The 18,907-nt window shown below is 27.1% G+C and overlaps 1 protein-coding gene and 1 long non-coding RNA gene across 4 annotated transcripts in view; both read left to right on the top strand.

Moving 5' to 3' along the window:
- The window catches only part of LOC100200022 (choline dehydrogenase, mitochondrial), a 111,836-nt gene extending 97,209 nt beyond the window's left edge, over positions 1–14,627 (top strand). For 2 of the 3 annotated variants that reach the window (XM_065791371.1, XM_065791373.1), the window contains 5 exons: positions 4,039–4,211; positions 7,546–8,051; positions 13,300–13,530; positions 13,607–13,808; positions 13,931–14,627. In XM_065791371.1, the coding sequence (XP_065647443.1) occupies positions 4,039–4,211; positions 7,546–8,051; positions 13,300–13,530; positions 13,607–13,808; positions 13,931–14,244 (1,426 nt within the window). In that variant the 3' untranslated portion in view covers positions 14,245–14,627. The remainder of the gene's footprint in view (positions 1–4,038; positions 4,212–7,545; positions 8,052–13,299; positions 13,531–13,606; positions 13,809–13,930) is intronic. The other variant, XM_065791372.1, reaches the window with a different exon arrangement.
- A 1,165-nt stretch (positions 14,628–15,792) lies between these two features.
- On the top strand, positions 15,793–16,931 carry LOC136076549 (uncharacterized). The gene is made up of 3 exons (XR_010636361.1): positions 15,793–16,032; positions 16,492–16,616; positions 16,805–16,931. It is a non-coding gene; the product is annotated as an uncharacterized LOC136076549 (long non-coding RNA).
- Positions 16,932–18,907: the final 1,976 nt, after the last annotated feature.

Consider the following 18,907-nt stretch of genomic DNA (forward strand, 5'->3'; position numbering starts at 1 on the left):
TATATATATGTATATATAATATATATACATATATATATATATATATATATATATATATATATATATATATATATATATATATAAACTATGAAGTTATATATATATATATATATATATATATATAAACTATGAAGTTATATATATATATATATATATATATATATATATATATATATATATATATATATATATACATATATATATATATATATATATATATATATATATATATATATATATATATATATATATATATATATATATATATATATATATATATATATATATATATATATATATATATGTATATGAACTACAGAGCCGTAACCACAACTTTGATATTGGGAGGGGGTACTGGGGTTTCTTTGATTGAATAAAAAAAAAAAGGGCGGGGGGGTTATGATCAAGAAAAATTTGAAATTAATAACTCATAATAATTAAAAGAAACCTTTTTAAATTAGTTTTAATAATAGAGTCCTGATAATAATTTGAAAAAAAAGTTAATGATAACATTATTCGATTTGACAATCGAATTGTGTAAAAACCTCAGGTGTATTACAATAAATACTTCATTTTTTGCAATAAAATGCCGTATTAAGAAAATGGTAAGTTTTCGCAGATTTTAAGTTTATCTCAAGAAAATAAATGCTATAGAAGTAAAGTCATTCTATATATTTTACTATATGTTTCTTATAAAAAACTGTTTGTTAGAGGGGCCTTGGCCCCCCTTGCCCTCCGGCGGTTTCGGCTCTGTGAACTGTATAGTTTATAAAGTTCACATTTATTTATAATTCATATATAGCTATATCTTTAATGGTACTTGGTATTTATCTCTGAATAATAATGGTTTCCATTTACGACCTGAATTATGGTATTTATCTCTAAAAACCATCACAACGTGAATGTATAAACCATTAAATTGGTTAATATAAAAATAAAATAAAATCAATGATCTTACCCAGCTGGCACACATACATTGGGTCAACGCATGTAAAACCAGATTGAAATTAAATTTCAGTGAGCAAATCAGGTTTTTGCGTTTTTATAAAATCCTGACCCGAATTATTTAAATTTATTTCAACCGTTTATACTCATTTTCTTATAATAATTTTCGATAGATAAATAATTTAATATGTTTATTATATCAAATAACTATTTGTAATATATTATAGCAAAATTTGTTATTTGTAATATATTATAGCAAAATTTGTTATTTGTAATATATTATAGCAAAATTTGTTATAACTTATCACTATTAAAAACCAATTCGGTATTGAAACGCTTATTATATTCGGGTCAGAATTTTATAAAATACGCAAAACGTGGATTTGCTCACTGAAATTTAGTTTCAACCGTAAAACCATCGAAAATGTTGGGTATTTTTTCTGATGCAAATCCAACGCTGATTCAATGTCAAGTGTTTAGCAATATATATATGAACTATATATTTTATAAACTGAAATCGCAGTTTAGTCACAAATTTAAAATATTATTCAAATACTATCCGAAAGGATCCATATAAAAAGGGTCATGACAAGTCTATGTTCCTCAACCTACAATGTTTTTTTTAATGATTAATATTATAGCTAGGGTTGAGCTTTTACCGAAAATTTATCGGTAATCGGTAAAATTGTTTTACATATTTACCGGTAAAATTATATCAATAAACTTCGGTAAATAATAATATTTACTATACTAACCAAGTTTGAGGTCAAATACGTACTTGTATTTGGTAAAAATTGGCTAATTTGGCGTATTTGTACGCGTATTGACTAAAAAAAAACTTAAACATTTATAATTGTATTTGATTGAAATATATTTGCACTTCCATAAACTAGGTTAGTCTGTGTTTTTGGGGGAAACACAAAGATGTTGTTTTTCTTTTTTTCTTTTTTTTTTTAACACTAAAATGAATTAAAAATTTGCTTTTAATATTTGTTAGAGAGGCTTGTTTTCATTCTTTTATATAGTAGACCATTGTATCAGTTTGGTCTTAAAAAAATCTTTATATTCTTTCTGACATTAAATTACAAATATTTACATTTGTATTTAGTAATAGCTGACTACATGTTTTTATATTTAATTTTATATTTGGATATTTAGAATAAACCTTTTTTTTTTGTGTATTTGTATTTGTATTCGATAAAACGCATTTGACCCGGACCCTTACACTAACTCCGGAAAAGTTGACAACAGAAGCTGCAACAAAATCAAAAAAGCCTTAGACTTTTAACTTTTTTTAAAGCAATCAATTGAAGAAGTGATTTCAAGACTTACATCACTGGATAGATTTAGTTTTCATGCGATTGTTAGTAGCTCTTTTTTTCGATTTGCAATGTATGAAAAATGTCACGATTTTCTAAAAAATAAAAAGCAATCAATTCAGTCAGGTAAAAGTTAGCAGCTAGCATGAAAAGTGACCGTAAACTTACTGGATGATTACATTTTATTGAAAATTAAAATTCATCAAAAACACATTCTGGAATCTGGGTTTAACTCAAATTTCTGTATTTCTGTCGGCTGAAAAAGCTGCATCAGCTGTCACAGAAAAATTTGCCTAATATGGGTTGAACATTGGCGACAAGTTACGGATACGATTAAGTTACGGATGGAGCTTTCATGATGTTTAAATTTAGAAATGAATTCCAAATGAGTATCAAACGTGTTACACGTATGGAATTTATTCGGCAGTTCAAAAAGTTCTGTCCAAAAAGCCTTTCGAAAAAGATGAAGTCAGCATTGATGAATTCGAATCTGACGTCGAAGTCAATTTTCTTAGAGATTCCATAAATGCATTATATTCCTCTTCCAAAAGTAAAAGTACACTTGTAATCTTTCATCACAAAAATCAGAAAAATTGACGTCCTCGATGTAGAAATAAAGAAACGACACGGAAAAGAGGGAATTTTTTTTTGAAAAAAGTTTTTTGGTAACAGACTGAAATAACCAGACTCATTTCTTTGCATTGTTCAATTTTGTGACGCTTTGAAGTTTAAGTTCAATTTTTGTGACGCTTTGTAGAGAGAAAACAGAGCAATCTTGTAAGTTTGTACAGATATTTTTCTAATCCAGAATGTTCTCATCCTTCAATGTTAGGTGGACATTGTAAAACATGAGGTTTTTAAAGTGCCTTTGAAGTCTGAACTTCAAAAGACTGCCAAAATTTACTCTCTATACTTTTTCCGACGAATCCAATTCTTATCTGCCTATACTTTTTCCAATGACTTAAAATTCATTCATGAAATGTGTTCCTCATAAAATCTTGATAAAAATCTATATTTATATTAAGCAGTTTAGCGTTTGGTCAAAAAACAGTACCTCAATTCAAACGACCAATTCAAATTTATTTTAAAAGAAACCTTGGTCTATAAAGCTACTGGAAAGAGAACTACCAATCATGAACATTTAATTAATGCAGTAGGGACTCCAATAAGATTTACTCTCAGCGAGTTTTGCCGCAGGCAAAACTCGCTGAGAGTAAATCTTATTGGAGTACATACTTTAAAGATAAAGTTTTTAAGATTCTCAAAATTACAAATATAGAATTATTTTGCTAGCACTTAGTTTTTCAGTACATCAAAACTTTAACTTACTTATCTATCAATGTGAAGAACTATATTTGAGGAACTTTGTCAACCTAAAGAACTTTGTAGGTGTGCTTTTTACAAATTCTTCAGTAACTTTACCAGTTTTAGTTTTATCAGTGACTAAAAATATAGTCGATGAACTTCCTTCTTTCCACAAGAAATGGCAAGTTGTACAGTTGTAACCATTTGAATACTTTGATTTAAAAATGGAGTAAAATATTTTACTTTAAATTTTAATGTGCTGGTCAATCAAACTAAAAGACAAACTTATTATAGACCTGGATTAGACTTGAAATACTTTTTATGATTACTTTGATTTGCAGTATTTTTTTTTGTGAAGTTTTAACATCGTTTAAAAATTTTCATCTTTTAATCCAGGTTCTTAAGGGAGGGGGAACAATTTTGTTAATGTGATTTAAAAGATATGATAATTACAAATTGTTTCTTTTAGAGCACTATATTGGCCACGGGGTAGAGTATGGGGTGGATCATCAGCACTTAATGCAATGGTGTATATACGGGGACACCCTCAAGATTTTGACCGATGGGAAAAAGAAGGTGCTAAAGGATGGTCGTATAAAGATTGTTTGCCATACTTTAAAAAGGCACAAAACCATTCTTTAGGTATTTTATATACTTTAATTTTAGACTAAATGTTTTTTTAAAGTTTGTCCAATAACTGTTTTGTTTTGCCCAATAACCGTTTTGTTTAAATTTTTTGTTGCCACAATATTCATTTAGGGACTTTGCTACCAGTAGGTTTAACTTTGCTTCAGGTAGAATCAATTTTTCTATTTTTGCTATTTCTCTTTATCAGAATTAACCAAATTTTTTTTTAATTTATCAATGAAGAAGACTCATTGTTTGCATTTGTAGATCTCATTTTAAAAATTTAAAACTTGAGATATTTATCCGTTCATTCAGGAAACATATGTGAAATAATCTTGTATCTCAGAAGAATTCGAAGGATTTTCTTTTGCAAAAGAACATTTCTGTGAATAGGGCAAATTTAAATATAAATTAGTGATATACGTGCAAAAACATTTTACATCAACGTTTTATAAATATTTTTTTGCATTTGTTGTCAGTGAATAGTTAAGCATGAGAAATTTTGGTCTAAAAATGATTAAAAAAACTCGTAAAATAACAATTTTACGAGTTTTCAAAGAGAGACTCTAAAAAGCACTCTATGTGTATACATAGCAACAAACGCTCAAATACGAATTAAGATGGCAAAACATAGTAATGAAAAGAAAAAATTACACTTTTCAAAAATGATAATATACATAACCAGCTTGATATTTTCATAACTTTTTAAAGATTTTAAAAATTTTAATTTGAAATTGTCTTCTTAAACAGCTAAAAAAGCAGCTGCTTTTTAGCTGTTTAATAAAAAATATTCTTATATATATATATCTTAATATATATATTCTTATATATATATATCTTAATATATATATTCTTATATATATATATATCTTAAATATTGTGGGGAATCCAAATGTTAAGGTGCATAATTTTTTTAAAATCATTCCTATTATCGAATTTTTATTTGATGGTTTACTTTTAATCTTTTAAAACTTTCTGTTACATTACCATTGCTTCTTTTGAGAACTTTGATTTTTAGTCAATATTTTCTGAAAAAGATTAGTTTCATGGTTTAACTAATTAAATTTTGTACTTTTTGTACAAAACTGAAATTTCGTATAAAACTTAATTTTGTTGTGTCATTTATGATTTCATTTTATTATTTTAAATTTTGTTTTGTAATACAAAGATATTTCAATATTGAGAAGACTATTTGTTGTTGAGAAGTTTTAAGGTAATTCAAGTCTACAAGAGTTATTTTGCCTTAAAAGATACGTGAAGCTTGATTAAATGTTTAAATGACATTATAACTCTGTTTCACAATCCAGTTTAATTTTTTCAGTAGTCTTAGCGTTTGAAAATATCGTTTTGGAAAGTATCCAACTTTTAGAGTTTAAGAGTAATAAAGATATAGACAATAACTGTGAACTTTAATTTAACTGTTTACATAAGTAATAAATATGGTTGTGGTTATGAAAATGCTTATAAAACAGAAAACAATTACAATCGGTTCAAATATAAATTAATAATTAATTAAAAGCCTACATAAATTACAAATCTCTTAACATCAAAGTACATTTCAACATTTTACGCAATATAATCGAACTTCTCCTTGACATTTAAGGGTCATATAAATAGTAACCAAGATTGTTTAAAACGTGCATATCTCTTGAGCAAATTGTTGCAAAGACACCTCTATTTCCTAAAGACTTGGGAAAAACCATCACTATACTGTTCATTATTTTCCACAATCTCTTCACGATTGTTGCTCACATCTATTTCCACCTAAGGATTATGGAACAAGGATTAAGGGAATCTTGGTCTGATGTGTTTGTCATCTCATGCACGTCTACTAGATGTTGTGAAACGTCTTTGATTTCTGTCCCTGGCTTCCAATTAGTATATCACTTTGCATCAGATGATCTCAACCAAACTATAACACCAGTTCTAAATATTTTGTTTGTGCTATTTTATGCAAGAAGATTTCTTATTTATAATTATTTAATACCAAAAAGATAACTATATATTTTAAACAAACAATATTTTGCAAAAGGTCTGTTGACATAATTGCTAGTTTTGAACGGTCAAAGGATTCAACTGGAAACAGGTCTTATGTAAATCCATGATTGTTGGTTTGTTTGCAATTTTACTCCTTTCTCTCAACTTAGCATGCATCTGTGTCTTTAGCATGCGCCTCAATAAAGTTTGTTGTTAACCTCAATAAAGTTGTTGTTGTCATTGTTTAATCTGTTGTCACGTCATTGTTATACTCAACTAAATATTTCCACTTGATCTAATTCTGAATTTCGTCTTTATATTTTGCTTCAACATATTTGTTTTCCGTACTGAGTAACCTCTCAACAGCTCGTTGAGTCTGTCTCCATCCCTCCATTTCCATTTGACTTCTCATTTAATGACATCATTAACTGATCCGTGATATTTTATCTAATTTCAGTTTTTTTTTTCCATCTTTGCTTAAAACTGCTACTCCGCAATAGCTGATACCAAGCTTGTGTTTATCTGCATCTTTTAGGACCTCAAAGTCACGTGTTGTTCTTCACTGCATTTACAAACACCAAAAAAAATTTTTGGAGACAACTTCTTTAGAAAAAAACAACTCTTTGCATTAACCCTTTAACCTTTTGCATTTGTGACACACAAAAGAAATTTTTGTAGCTCTCTTTTTGGATTTGGTGAAAAACGCCAAACGCACAAACTCTTTTGAAAACTTAGCAAGAAAGCCAATCATTTTACGCAATATAATGACAAGTGAGAAATAGGTTTGTTTCAGCATTACTAGTGTCTCAACTCTTATAGCCAGAATTTAATCGGTCTTAACCTATTTTGCTGGTCTTTTTTCTTTTGCAGACAAAAGTGAGCCCTATGCCAATGATAAAGAAACAGGCTAAACAAAGTCTTTGTCGGCTAGTTTTTAAGTTTCTTGACACTTTTATGTATTTATACTTCAAAAATTCTTTATAATTTGCTGACAAAAGATCATCATTAAGTTTTTTAGATATTCATATAAAACTTTATAATAATCTAGACGTCTTTCTCATTTTTTACTTTCATTATTAATCGATTTAAACATTTTTATGCATATGATGATTATGTTTGCTCGCTTAGTTCTGCCTCTTCTACCTACTTGAGAATTATGTTTGCTCGCTTATTTCTACCTACTTGCAAATGGAAAAAAAAAATTGAGAAAAATTGATAAAGGAATGTTTTCGCTTTAAAATATATTTGAAATTATTTTTAGTTAATTAAAACTAAATAACTAGTTATTTTTACTGATTATTTACTTTCTTACGTGAAATTTAGAGTTCTCTTTTTTATTTAGTTTATTTATTCTATATATCATTTCATGCAGGTGAAAATCAGTATAGAGGTGGAAATGGTCCTCTACATGTAACCAGAGGCTCAACGGAAAATCCTCTCCACCAAGCATTTCTGGAAGCAGGTCAGCAAGCTGGTTACCCATATACCGAAGATTTTAATGGCTATCAACAAGAAGGCATGGGAGTATACGATAGAACTATTTACAAAGGAAAAAGATGGAGTACATCGCAGGCTTACCTTCACCCTGCATTGAAAAGAAAAAATTTAGATGCTCAACATGGAGCTTTTACAACCAAAATTTTGTTTGAAGGTACAAAAGCAATAGGTGTTGAATATGTTCAAAACTCTGAGATTCGAAAAGCAAAAGCAAACAAAGAAGTGATCTTATCTGGAGGAGCTGTTAACACCCCTCAATTAATGATGCTATCAGGCATCGGAGACAAAGGAGAACTTGCTCATCATGGTATACATTGTGTTGCGCATGTTCCAGGAGTTGGAAAAAATTTGCAGGATCATCTTGACGTATACATTCAACAAGTAAGTATAAATGCATATTTAATATACTAAAATATTGATCCGTAAAAATGGTAATTTTAATTAATTTACTTCGACTGACGCGATTAAATAAAAAATAGTAATAATCATATATATATATATATATATATATATATATATATATATATATATATATATATATATATATATATATATATATATATATATATATATATATATATATATATATATATATATATATATATATATATATATATATATATATATATATATGTATATATATATATATATATATATATATATATATATATATATATATATATATATATGTATATATATATATATATATATATATATATATATATAGTATATATATATATATATATATATATATATATATATATATATATATATATATATATATACATACATATATGTGTATGAAGGGGTAAGTCGGGTACCCCTGAACGGCGGGTAACTCCGAACATTTGATGTTCAGCTTAAACTAAAGAAGCTATGTAATTTTGAATACTATAAAATCATCATTTGAGTGAAAATACTGCATATACAAAATATCTATCATAATATGCCAAAGCAATTGGCTCGTAGTGCAAGATTTTGTTTCCCACCACCGGAAGAACGATGTATCAACATATTTGATTCACGTATTAATATACCTAATTTTTATGTAAACAAACTTTTTATTGATTAAAGATTTTTATTTATAATAGTTATTAAAAAAAAATTTGTTCAATATTCTAATTAACTGGTTTTAAAACTAGTAAATGTGAATGAGGAATGATCGGGTGGTATCGGACACATGTTTGGAAGGTGGTTCCAGACAACCTAATTTGTTTACATATAAAAAATGAGCAACTTTTTTGTATAAATATTAATAAATTTAATATAACGCACACACCTATAATGGTAATTCAGGGGCTTTTTTTTCACGAATGGACTGTTTTAGAATGATGTTGAGTGAATCTGCTAAAAACACGCTAGTGTCTGAAGACATGTTTTTAGCAGAAATCGGTTACTATTTCTGCTAAAAACACGCCAATGTCTTCAGACACTAGCGTGTTTTTAGCAGAAACAGTAACCGATTGAAAATCCCACAGTTTGGCTTGAAGCATCTTTTTCAGAATACTATACTTTCAATATACTCTGAAAAGATGTATCTAGGATATTTTCAAATAGTAATGCTGCTTACCTTACGTAAACACTTAATGCATTGTTTTTGTTAATATATATTTATAACAATAATAATTAATTATTACCTGTATTATATTACCTATATAAGTATTACCCATATTCTTTTTTCTAAGAATCTTTTCAAAAACGTACATAACAATATCAACATTAGGAGGAGATTGTGATTATATGAGATATTTTCAAAAGAAATTGGCAGTGTTTTATGGCATAAATGCGTGCAAATTTATAAAACATGTATATAAACAGTGGTCTAGTCTTTGGCATCTCCCTCTACTTAAGAGGTTTTTTTTGGGATTGCTGCAGTTTTGACTACAGCTCCATTGATTGATGGTTTTTAAAGAATGTATTCAATTTCAAGATTGATTTTTGAAGAAGCTATGCACTTTTTTTGACTAAAAAAAATCAGCAAGAATAATTTAATGTCGTTAAATTGATTGAGTTTAAAAAAATTAAAATCTAAAAAAAAAATGAGAATTTTTTTTTTCAATTTTCAGACCTAACAGTCAAGTAATGGAGCATTTAATATGAAAGTTTATGTTTCTTTTTTTTACCAATAACCTAAAAAAATGCCTAAGATGGTATCGAACCCTCTTACTTCTAAAGAAAGTGTTATAACTACTGAGCCGCGGTTGCTATTTTAATTTTAAGGTGCTGTTTCAAATATAAATGACGTTGTATTTTATTTGATAGTAAAAAAGGTGTAACAAAGTAAATATAAATGTAAAAGAATGTAATGATTTTTTTCTAGAACCTATAGACAAAGAACATTTCGATGTATGCATGAAACAAGCTGATAGATTTTAATTTTTTTTATCAAAAAAAATTACCTGAAGAAAAAATAGATGCCAAAACAGTCGCTAATTTTTTAAAAGAATATTTTTAGTCAGTTCAAACAATGTTTTATATTGGTATTAAAAAATTATTAAAAACATTGATTCAACTAATGTCATTACTGGATAGGAAGGAGAAGGAAGGAAGGAGGAGGAAGAAAGGATCTATCATTTTGTTGGATATAAAGTTAACTTAGTTGAATTTAAATCTTTATGCGCGTTTCATACAAATGAACTAACCCTAACAATAAAATATTTTATAGTTGAATTAAATTGAAAAATGTTATCAAATAAGAATTGGTTTGTGAATTAGGAAAACTTACTGAATTCCTTTATAAAAAGCTGAATAGCAACAAAACTTCAATCAACTGCAGGTGAATTACTTAATTTCCGACCATTTTTAGAAATCTTTCCACTTATTAGAATCACGGTTTTAGATTTAAAACAGCAATAATAAATATGAGTGTGGAAACCTAATAAACCTATAATTCGGTCTTGCTTCTCATTTTAGATGGCTTATTACTGCCAGCCGTTCCTTTAGATTATGGATTTCTTTTCATTTCTAAACTGAAAAAAATCATAGAAATCTTTGTTTAATTATTTGTGCATATTATCTCTTCTTCTGGTTTCAAGTAAAAGTAAATCACTTCTGATTGGATGATACTTGTTTTTTCTTTAACTAAAACAACTCAAATTAAAGATAGTTTGTTGCTATAGTAACTGTAAAGATATCTGCACGTTTTGCAATAAATAAAAAAACAAAATCTCAAAGAATGTTATGAGTACAAAAGATATTTTAGTTTAAATATATTTTAGTCGTATTCACAAATTACAAATCAAGCTTAAAAATTTTTATTTGTTACTTATCAACAAATTTTAATAAAATTTTTGGTAAATCATATTAGTTGTTTGTTATAACAAAAATACACACACCATTACTTATACTCTTTTTGCCACTTGTCTGAGTCTAAAACATGTGCCAAAAACAATGTGCCTAAAACAGACAACAATTCATAACCTGTCTAAAGTCACGATGAAATAAAAGTTTTTATAAATTTTTTAATTAAGTTTGTAGTTTCCTTAAAATTTAGCATTGTATATATTTTATTAAAATGTTATGTTATTTTTAAAAAAAATTTCTTTTTCCCAAATTATTTAGATTTAACTCGATTTGTTTTTTTGTTTCTTATCTTTTTTTTAATTTCCTTTTAAGCAAGACATATTTGGATTTTCGTTTTAAGTGCAGATTCATTCTTAAGCTTAAGAAATAATAAACAAAATAGTTGTAATGCATTGGTTAGAAAACAGGTCCGAGATCATGCTCCGGTAATAGCCTAGAAGACAACATATATTTTTAAGTATCATTTCTGCATAATAATAAGCAAAACAAGCGCCTTAAAACCTCATACAACGTTCCACTGGTAATCTACATAGTTTAAAACCTCATACAACGTTCCACTGGTAATCTACATAGTTTAAAACCTCATACAACGTTCCACTGGTAATCTACATAGTTTAAAATATGCACAACAAGATGAATTGCCAAGTTAGTCTCCATAAAATTTCTTGAGTAAATCACAGGAATGGATACATACTTCAAGATAGTATGAAAGAAGACTCCCTTGGCAGTTCTATTAATCAATAAGGTAGTTTATCTACAAACAACAACCAATCACTTTTAGAGTCAAACTCAAGTTGAAGTGGTTTCAATAGATGTAAAAGACAAAAAAAAAAATTTTTATTTCTCAAACATTAGTCAAAAGTAAATTCTAAATGTTATTCTATTTTGCTATTATATAGAAAGAAACTGCATCTTGTACACGTAGTGTGAGGAAAAAATGTTAAGCCCTGATACCCACACTTTCCGTTTTATATTTTACTAGTATCTTAGTTTGATCAGTAAAATTAATGCCGTTTCACAAGGAGGTGCAAAGTTTGTACTTATAGGCCTATAAAGTTTTGTAAACAAGGCTCCAGTTTTTCGCTAAATTTCAAGGGCCTTTTATCACTATAGAATAGAAAACAAAACTTATACTTTATTCATTGTTTCAAAGTTCAGCATGGAACCTATTCAAATATTTGAATTTTTTTTTTTACCATTTCTTGTTTACAAATGCAAATCATTACTGAATTTTTCTCGGATTTTTCTATTTCGAAATTTCAAATGTCACGCCGGGTTCTTATTAATATCAGTTTTTTGATGTTTTATCGCAATATTGCTGGGTAATCAGAATACACGGAGTTAAAGTAAAAAAGTCACCCGCAAGTGGGAAAAACAGACTGCTGTATTAAAAAGACCTTTTTCATTTACAGATTCCTTACCAGAAAGTAACATTGCTTTTTATAAAAATAAAACAAAAATTAAACAACTGAATAGAGATTAAATTTAGATTGAAAAATTTGAAAGTAAATATAAGCTTGTAAATAATCCACACATATAAAACACATAAGATCAACTCTGGTAACACATAAGATCAACTCTCGCAACTTTTTTATGTTTTTTCAAAGTTAAATAAAACTTTTTAAAAAAACTCTTCAAAACTCCCCAAAAAATATAACTGAACTTATGACGCCATTTTTATCGAATAAGAAAGTAACGTATTTTCTCCGGCCTTCTAAAATTAAATTCTTTAACTGTACCAAAGTTGTTATAAAGATTAAAATGGTTTTAACAACAATTTTCATAGTTTAAATATTACTGTTATATTACCGTCATGACAAAGGCTAAACTATAACTCTCAAAGCAAACTGTTCCAAGAACGAAAATGCATAAAACTTTTCAATGTAAACAAACGTTTAAAACAAAAAAAGTGGTCTTTTTAGGCTCACAGTTAATCAAAGCGGTAATACTATCTTTGAAAAATTAAACAAGTTTTTAAATTAAAAGCTTTAAAAATTGAAACAAACAAAAAAAATTATGATTTAAAAAATAAAAAATTAATGCGGAGAATTAGTAACAAATAGCTCCGTTTAGCACTTTTAATTTCTCATAGTAAATACACGCCTGCGTCTTTTAAAACCATATATATTATTCATCGCTGACCTGAAATTTTCTTATTATTCATTGATGCAAAAAAGTAAAAAAGTTATGCAAAGAAAAATAATATGTCATACTATTTTATATTTGTTTGTTTTGGAATATGAATAATTCTACCATTTTGATTTTTAGACATCCAATTTTTTTTATGTAGTATAAATTATTTTAAAATGATTTATAATATTTTAAGCGGTGTCTTCAGCCCGTAACATTATATAAGTACACTCGACTTTGGAGGATGCCATTAGATGGTGCAATCTGGCTTTTAAGTAAAAAAGGAATCTGCAGTTCAAATAATATTGATGTAGGGGCTTTTATTCGCTCGCAAGAAAAATTGCCTCATTCAGATATTCAACTTATTTTTTTACCTCTTCTTGTGAGTGATCATGGGAGAAAAGAAGAAAAAGGACATGGTTATCAAGTTAGTTTTATTTGTCGGTATATTAGTGTAAAAATACAAAGAAATGTTTGTTTTTGTGTCAATACATTTTTCTTAGGTTAATGTAGGGACCTTACGTGCAACGAGCTGCGGGTATATTGCACTTAAATCTGCAGATCCAAGGGAACATCCTTTAGTGAATCCAAACTATCTTGCCACGCAAGAAGACATAGTTGATATGCGAGAGTGTGTCAAATTAACACGCGAGATTTTGTCGCAAGATGCCTTAAAACCATTTAGAGGCGAAGAACTACAGCCAGGTTTTAAACTAATTTTTTAATCTAAAAATATTTTAAAGAGTTTTAAAATAATCATTGTATAACAAAATAATATAAAAATGAAATCAACTTAAATCATCTTTTTATGCTTTTAAATTTAAAAGGTTTAAAGGTAAAGACAGATGCAGAAATTGATAAATTTGTTAGAGAGAGAGCTGAGACAATCTATCATCCATGTTGCTCTTGTAAAATGGGACACGAAAATGATCCAATGGCTGTAGTTGACAACCAAACGCGAGTTTTTGGTATCGAAAACTTGCGTATTGTTGACGCCTCCATTATGCCGTCAAATGTTAGTGGTAATTTAAACGCACCAGTAATGATGATGGCAGAAAAAGCTGCTGATGTTATTCTTGGTAAAAAACCTCTCCCACAGATTACAGTTCCAGTTTATGAAACTCTTGCAACCAGTCAATAACTTATTTAAAAACCTTTTAAGAGCTCATGTTCAGTGAGAAGCTCTTTAGAGCATATCATAGCTTTTGATAAATTTTTGAAAAAGAAACAAAGACAATTTTTTAAATACAAGTTAAAATTGTGGTTATTTTATTTGTAGTTATGATAATAACTTTTTTTACATGTTTTTTACATGAACATTTTTTTTATATCTTATATGTTGATACCTATTTTTTAATTTTACTAAAACAACCATTGTAACAACTCTTTAGCTAATATATTATGTCGTTTGGAAAATGGATGTTTTTTGAAAAGTTTAAAATAAAATTTCAAGAAAATGTTTTATTTAACAAAAATAGTTTTAAACTTTTATGTCATTTGAATAAAAATTTAGATTTGATAAAACTTTCAAGTCATTTTTTATGCTCTCTTCAAAGTTTTTTCAGAACTGAATCCCACGTTTGCAATGATCCTACCAAGGTGCAGTAATTTAAAAACTCTTAAAATTTGGCCAAAATGCAGTTTTTAAAGCAGCGCAGTTTAAATTATTAGCTAACTTTTTTCTTCATACTTTTTAATGGTAAAAAAAATAAGTAATGATATAATAGATTTAAATATTAATTTATGTTTGAAAATGACCGAAAACTTTTTTTATCAATATAATGTTATCATTATCAATTTAATTTTCTCCTTATATATAAAATCATTACATACAAAGATAATAGGTAATTCTATTTTTATTTATAAATATATTTGAATATCTATTTATACATATTGTAAGAAACGTATTTAAAAAATGTAATTTCAACGAAATTAAACTGATTTTTATGGAGCAAGGACTTTTTACTTTCTACTTCCTTTGCGAAGCCAAATCTTTTTAAAGAAAGTTTGTATCATTTTATAAGAAACCAAAACAGTTTTGAAACAATGTGGGAAGTTTAATCTATTAAAAAAATTAGCGACGTAATAGCTAAAATGACGTAAATTAACTTCATTATATATGTTTTGAGAGTTTTTCCTGACATTTCTGAATAAAACTTTTTAGTGTAAACATTTGTGAAAAAGGGTATATTATTAAGGCTGAAGCATTTATTGAAACTTTAAGGAAATAATGTTTTAAACAGATACTTCATGCTTATATAAAAAAAAGTATATTCCGTCACATACCTAAAAACCGTTCATATTTGTGTTTCCATTTTATAAAAAAAGCTTATTGAATTTTTTAATGTTAAAAATACCTTTCAACATACATATTAGCTCCATTAATCCCCATATTCATTAAGTCTAAAGTTTTTCTAAAAAATAACCTTTTTTGAACTTTGACGGTTCCATTTAATTTTATTTGTCTCGACAAACACGCATCAATAAGAACAAAAATATAGGTTCATTAGTTTGAGAAATCTTTTTTGTACATTGTGTTTTGAATCTTTAATTCGTACAACTCAGTAAAGTTATATATATTCTATATATACATTATAAAATTATTTATATTTATAAATTTATAAGTTATATATATACATTATAAAATTATTTATATTTATAAATTTATTTATATATAATATATACACACATACGTGTTACACATGAAAACAACAAATGCATTGGTTGTAAAGTTGCTGAACGTGTGTTTGTGGGTATTCAGCAAACTCAGAATATTCACACTAATATACTAAATGCTATGCTTCGACAAGGCAATGTGACAGTGCAGGCATCACAGATACCATATGAAATGATATTATATATGGATACCATAGAACCGTTTGATGCAATGGAAATAAAACTTAAAGATAGCAATATTGCAAACAAAATTGTAAGATACTACGTACCTAAACTGCTTTCATTTTTTTATTGTATTACAATTTTTAATGATTTTTTACAACCTTTTATTTAACTGTATGAGTTGTTTTTCCCGGAACAAAGGGCTTATTTTTAATATACTTTATTGTATAAGTTTTATTCATATTTACATTAGTTGCTCAAGGGTAAGAGTTAGGGCAGTTGAGTTCAATTTAGCTTCTATATAACATTTTTTAAATTCTTATTTTGTAAGGAGTTTTTATTTTTTAAATAGCTGTTAAATAAAAAAAATTTAAATTTTTGTTATAGAAAAGTTAAAAATACATTTTTTCTCACTAGTTTTCCAATTTTTTAGGTTTTTCTTTAAAAATCTTTCATTTGAAAATTATTACTATTCATTTTCATGAATTTCCTGATTTGCTAAGACTCTGTTTCATTATTCTTAAAATATGTTTGATTAAATGTGTTGCAGGTTAACTTGTTAGCCGAGCTCGAAGGAAGACAAATTGACGAAGTTCTTCGCACTACAGTTTAATTTTCAGCGTAAGCAGACAAAAAAAGTTTTAAGGAGTACTGAGGTGTTCCAAGTTATTTATAGTAAGTATTCATAGTTCAAAATAAATTTTTTTAATATGCTACTTTACTATTTTAATACAAACACTAGATAAATTTCTTTTGGTTATTATTCTATATTAAAAATTAGTGAGAGCCTTTTTTTTTTGCATATGATTTAGATAAAAGACAAGAATGAGGTTTTACATTTATATTTCATTGATTATTTTTAGGAGTCAATGCTTTAACACCGCTATGCTTTGACATCGGTATGTACGAAAGATTTTGAAATGTCACTCGCAAAATGGTGCTCACCAATAAGCCATTTTGCGAACATATATATATATATATATATATATATATATATATATATATATATATATATATATATATATATATATATATATATATATATATATATATATATATATATATATATATATATATAGGTTCTTGGATTTACATAAAAAGGTAATAAATATTATAATAATCAACATGTTGTTTATTGTGTCTCGAATTCAAATAAATATAAAGGAAATGAAGCTTCCATATAGGTCAAAGTAAATAAAATAACATAGGAATTTATTTGACCCCAAAATGGGCTAACCATCGAACATTCTATATAGGTTTAAGTAATTAAAACAAAAATAACAGTTTATTAGATTTAATATGGAATAACCATCAAAATTGGGACATAGTTCAAAGTGAATAAAAAACAAGAAGTTTATTGGGTCCAGTACGGGCTAACCATCAGTTCCATAAACAAAAAGTAAATAAAAGAAAACAGGTTTTAATTCGGTCCAATGTTGGCAAACCATCAAAAACTTTATAAAGAAAAACAAAAAACATTAAAAACATTGGAGTTTTTTTTGTCCGACATGGACTAACTATATGGGCTAGGCCACATAGGATCGATTGAAAAACCGCGGACAATTTTTAATGGGTATCAGATGGACTTCCTACTTTGGGCGCATAAAACAGCCCACGTGGGTCCAATATACGCTCTACATACCATTGCTAATGGTGTAAGTATATATATATATAAGTTATATATATATAACTTGGTGAAGCCATTTTTACCTTAACTTTTTCTCTGGGAAATAACATCATGAGAAAACTTTTTTTCTTTGGCGTAATTGTTGTTACACAATAGTATACAATAGTATTGTGTTACAACAACTATACATATTGCGTTGCATATATGCAATAAGTAATTCCTCAACTTTTTTAATTTTATAAGTCAATTTTTTCTGGCTAAATACAAAGTGTTTCAAAGATAAGAAACTGCATACTTCTAAGGAAAAATCGATGTTTCATTTTTTTTCATTCTTTAAACTTGCATTTGAACTCAATTTATATGATGTATATAAAACATTTTGTTGAAACCCTGAAATAGCTGGTACACCTTCCTCTAAAGAATGCAAATGACAACGCATTGCGGATTTGATTATAGTAAATCTGGTGACATGTGTTCTATTGGTGTTTGTTGGCATCACGTGAATATATTAATAACAAATATATTTTTTTGTTTTTGTTTTTCTTCCTTTTATTTTACAAATATAAAAAAATAAAGAGTTATAAAAGAAGATTCTACCAAAAAATAAATGAGAAATTGCAAACAAAGATTTTCTTAAAAATATAATAAAAAATGCAGAAACTAAAAAAAAGTACGAGGTCTTGATTTCGAAGGTTGGTAATACATTAAAAAGAATACAAAATCTTTACATTAAGAACCGCTAAAATTATACTGTTAAATAATTGCTTGTCGGTAAAAAAATGGAGATTTAAATTAAAAAAATAAATTTTGATTACATAAACATGGTGATTTGATACATGAAGTTACACCTGTTAGAATTCCTCCCAACAAATTATATTGGTAAAAACAATAATACACTTGCTTGAATTACTCTTGAATTACAAAAATAATAACTCATTTTAGCTTGAGTTAGCTCTTCATACTATAAACACTATCTTTGTAAAATTTCTTATTTTTTGAACTATTACTTAACTTGTGTTGGGTACTCTTTAAAAAAATAACTAATTGAAAAGTGAATAGATAACAGAAAGTAAGAAATTGTGATCCATAATATTTGAACTTAGTCGCACCAGTATAATATCATATCAGTATAATATCATATCAGTATGCTATCATTTCAGTATACCATAATACTAGCGTGCCATCATTAAACTTTTTTTTAAACTGCCATGTGAGTTCATAAGCGCCATCAAGTTAATCCTAAAATAAACAAATAAAAGACGTGTAAACCTTTCTAATCGAAATGTATCTAATTACATCTTTTCACTACAGTAAACCTAAGTGCTTTATTTTTTATCGC

This window comes from Hydra vulgaris, chromosome 02 (assembly GCF_038396675.1).
Source record: "Hydra vulgaris chromosome 02, alternate assembly HydraT2T_AEP".
In the NCBI taxonomy this organism is placed as follows: domain Eukaryota; kingdom Metazoa; phylum Cnidaria; class Hydrozoa; order Anthoathecata; family Hydridae; genus Hydra; species Hydra vulgaris.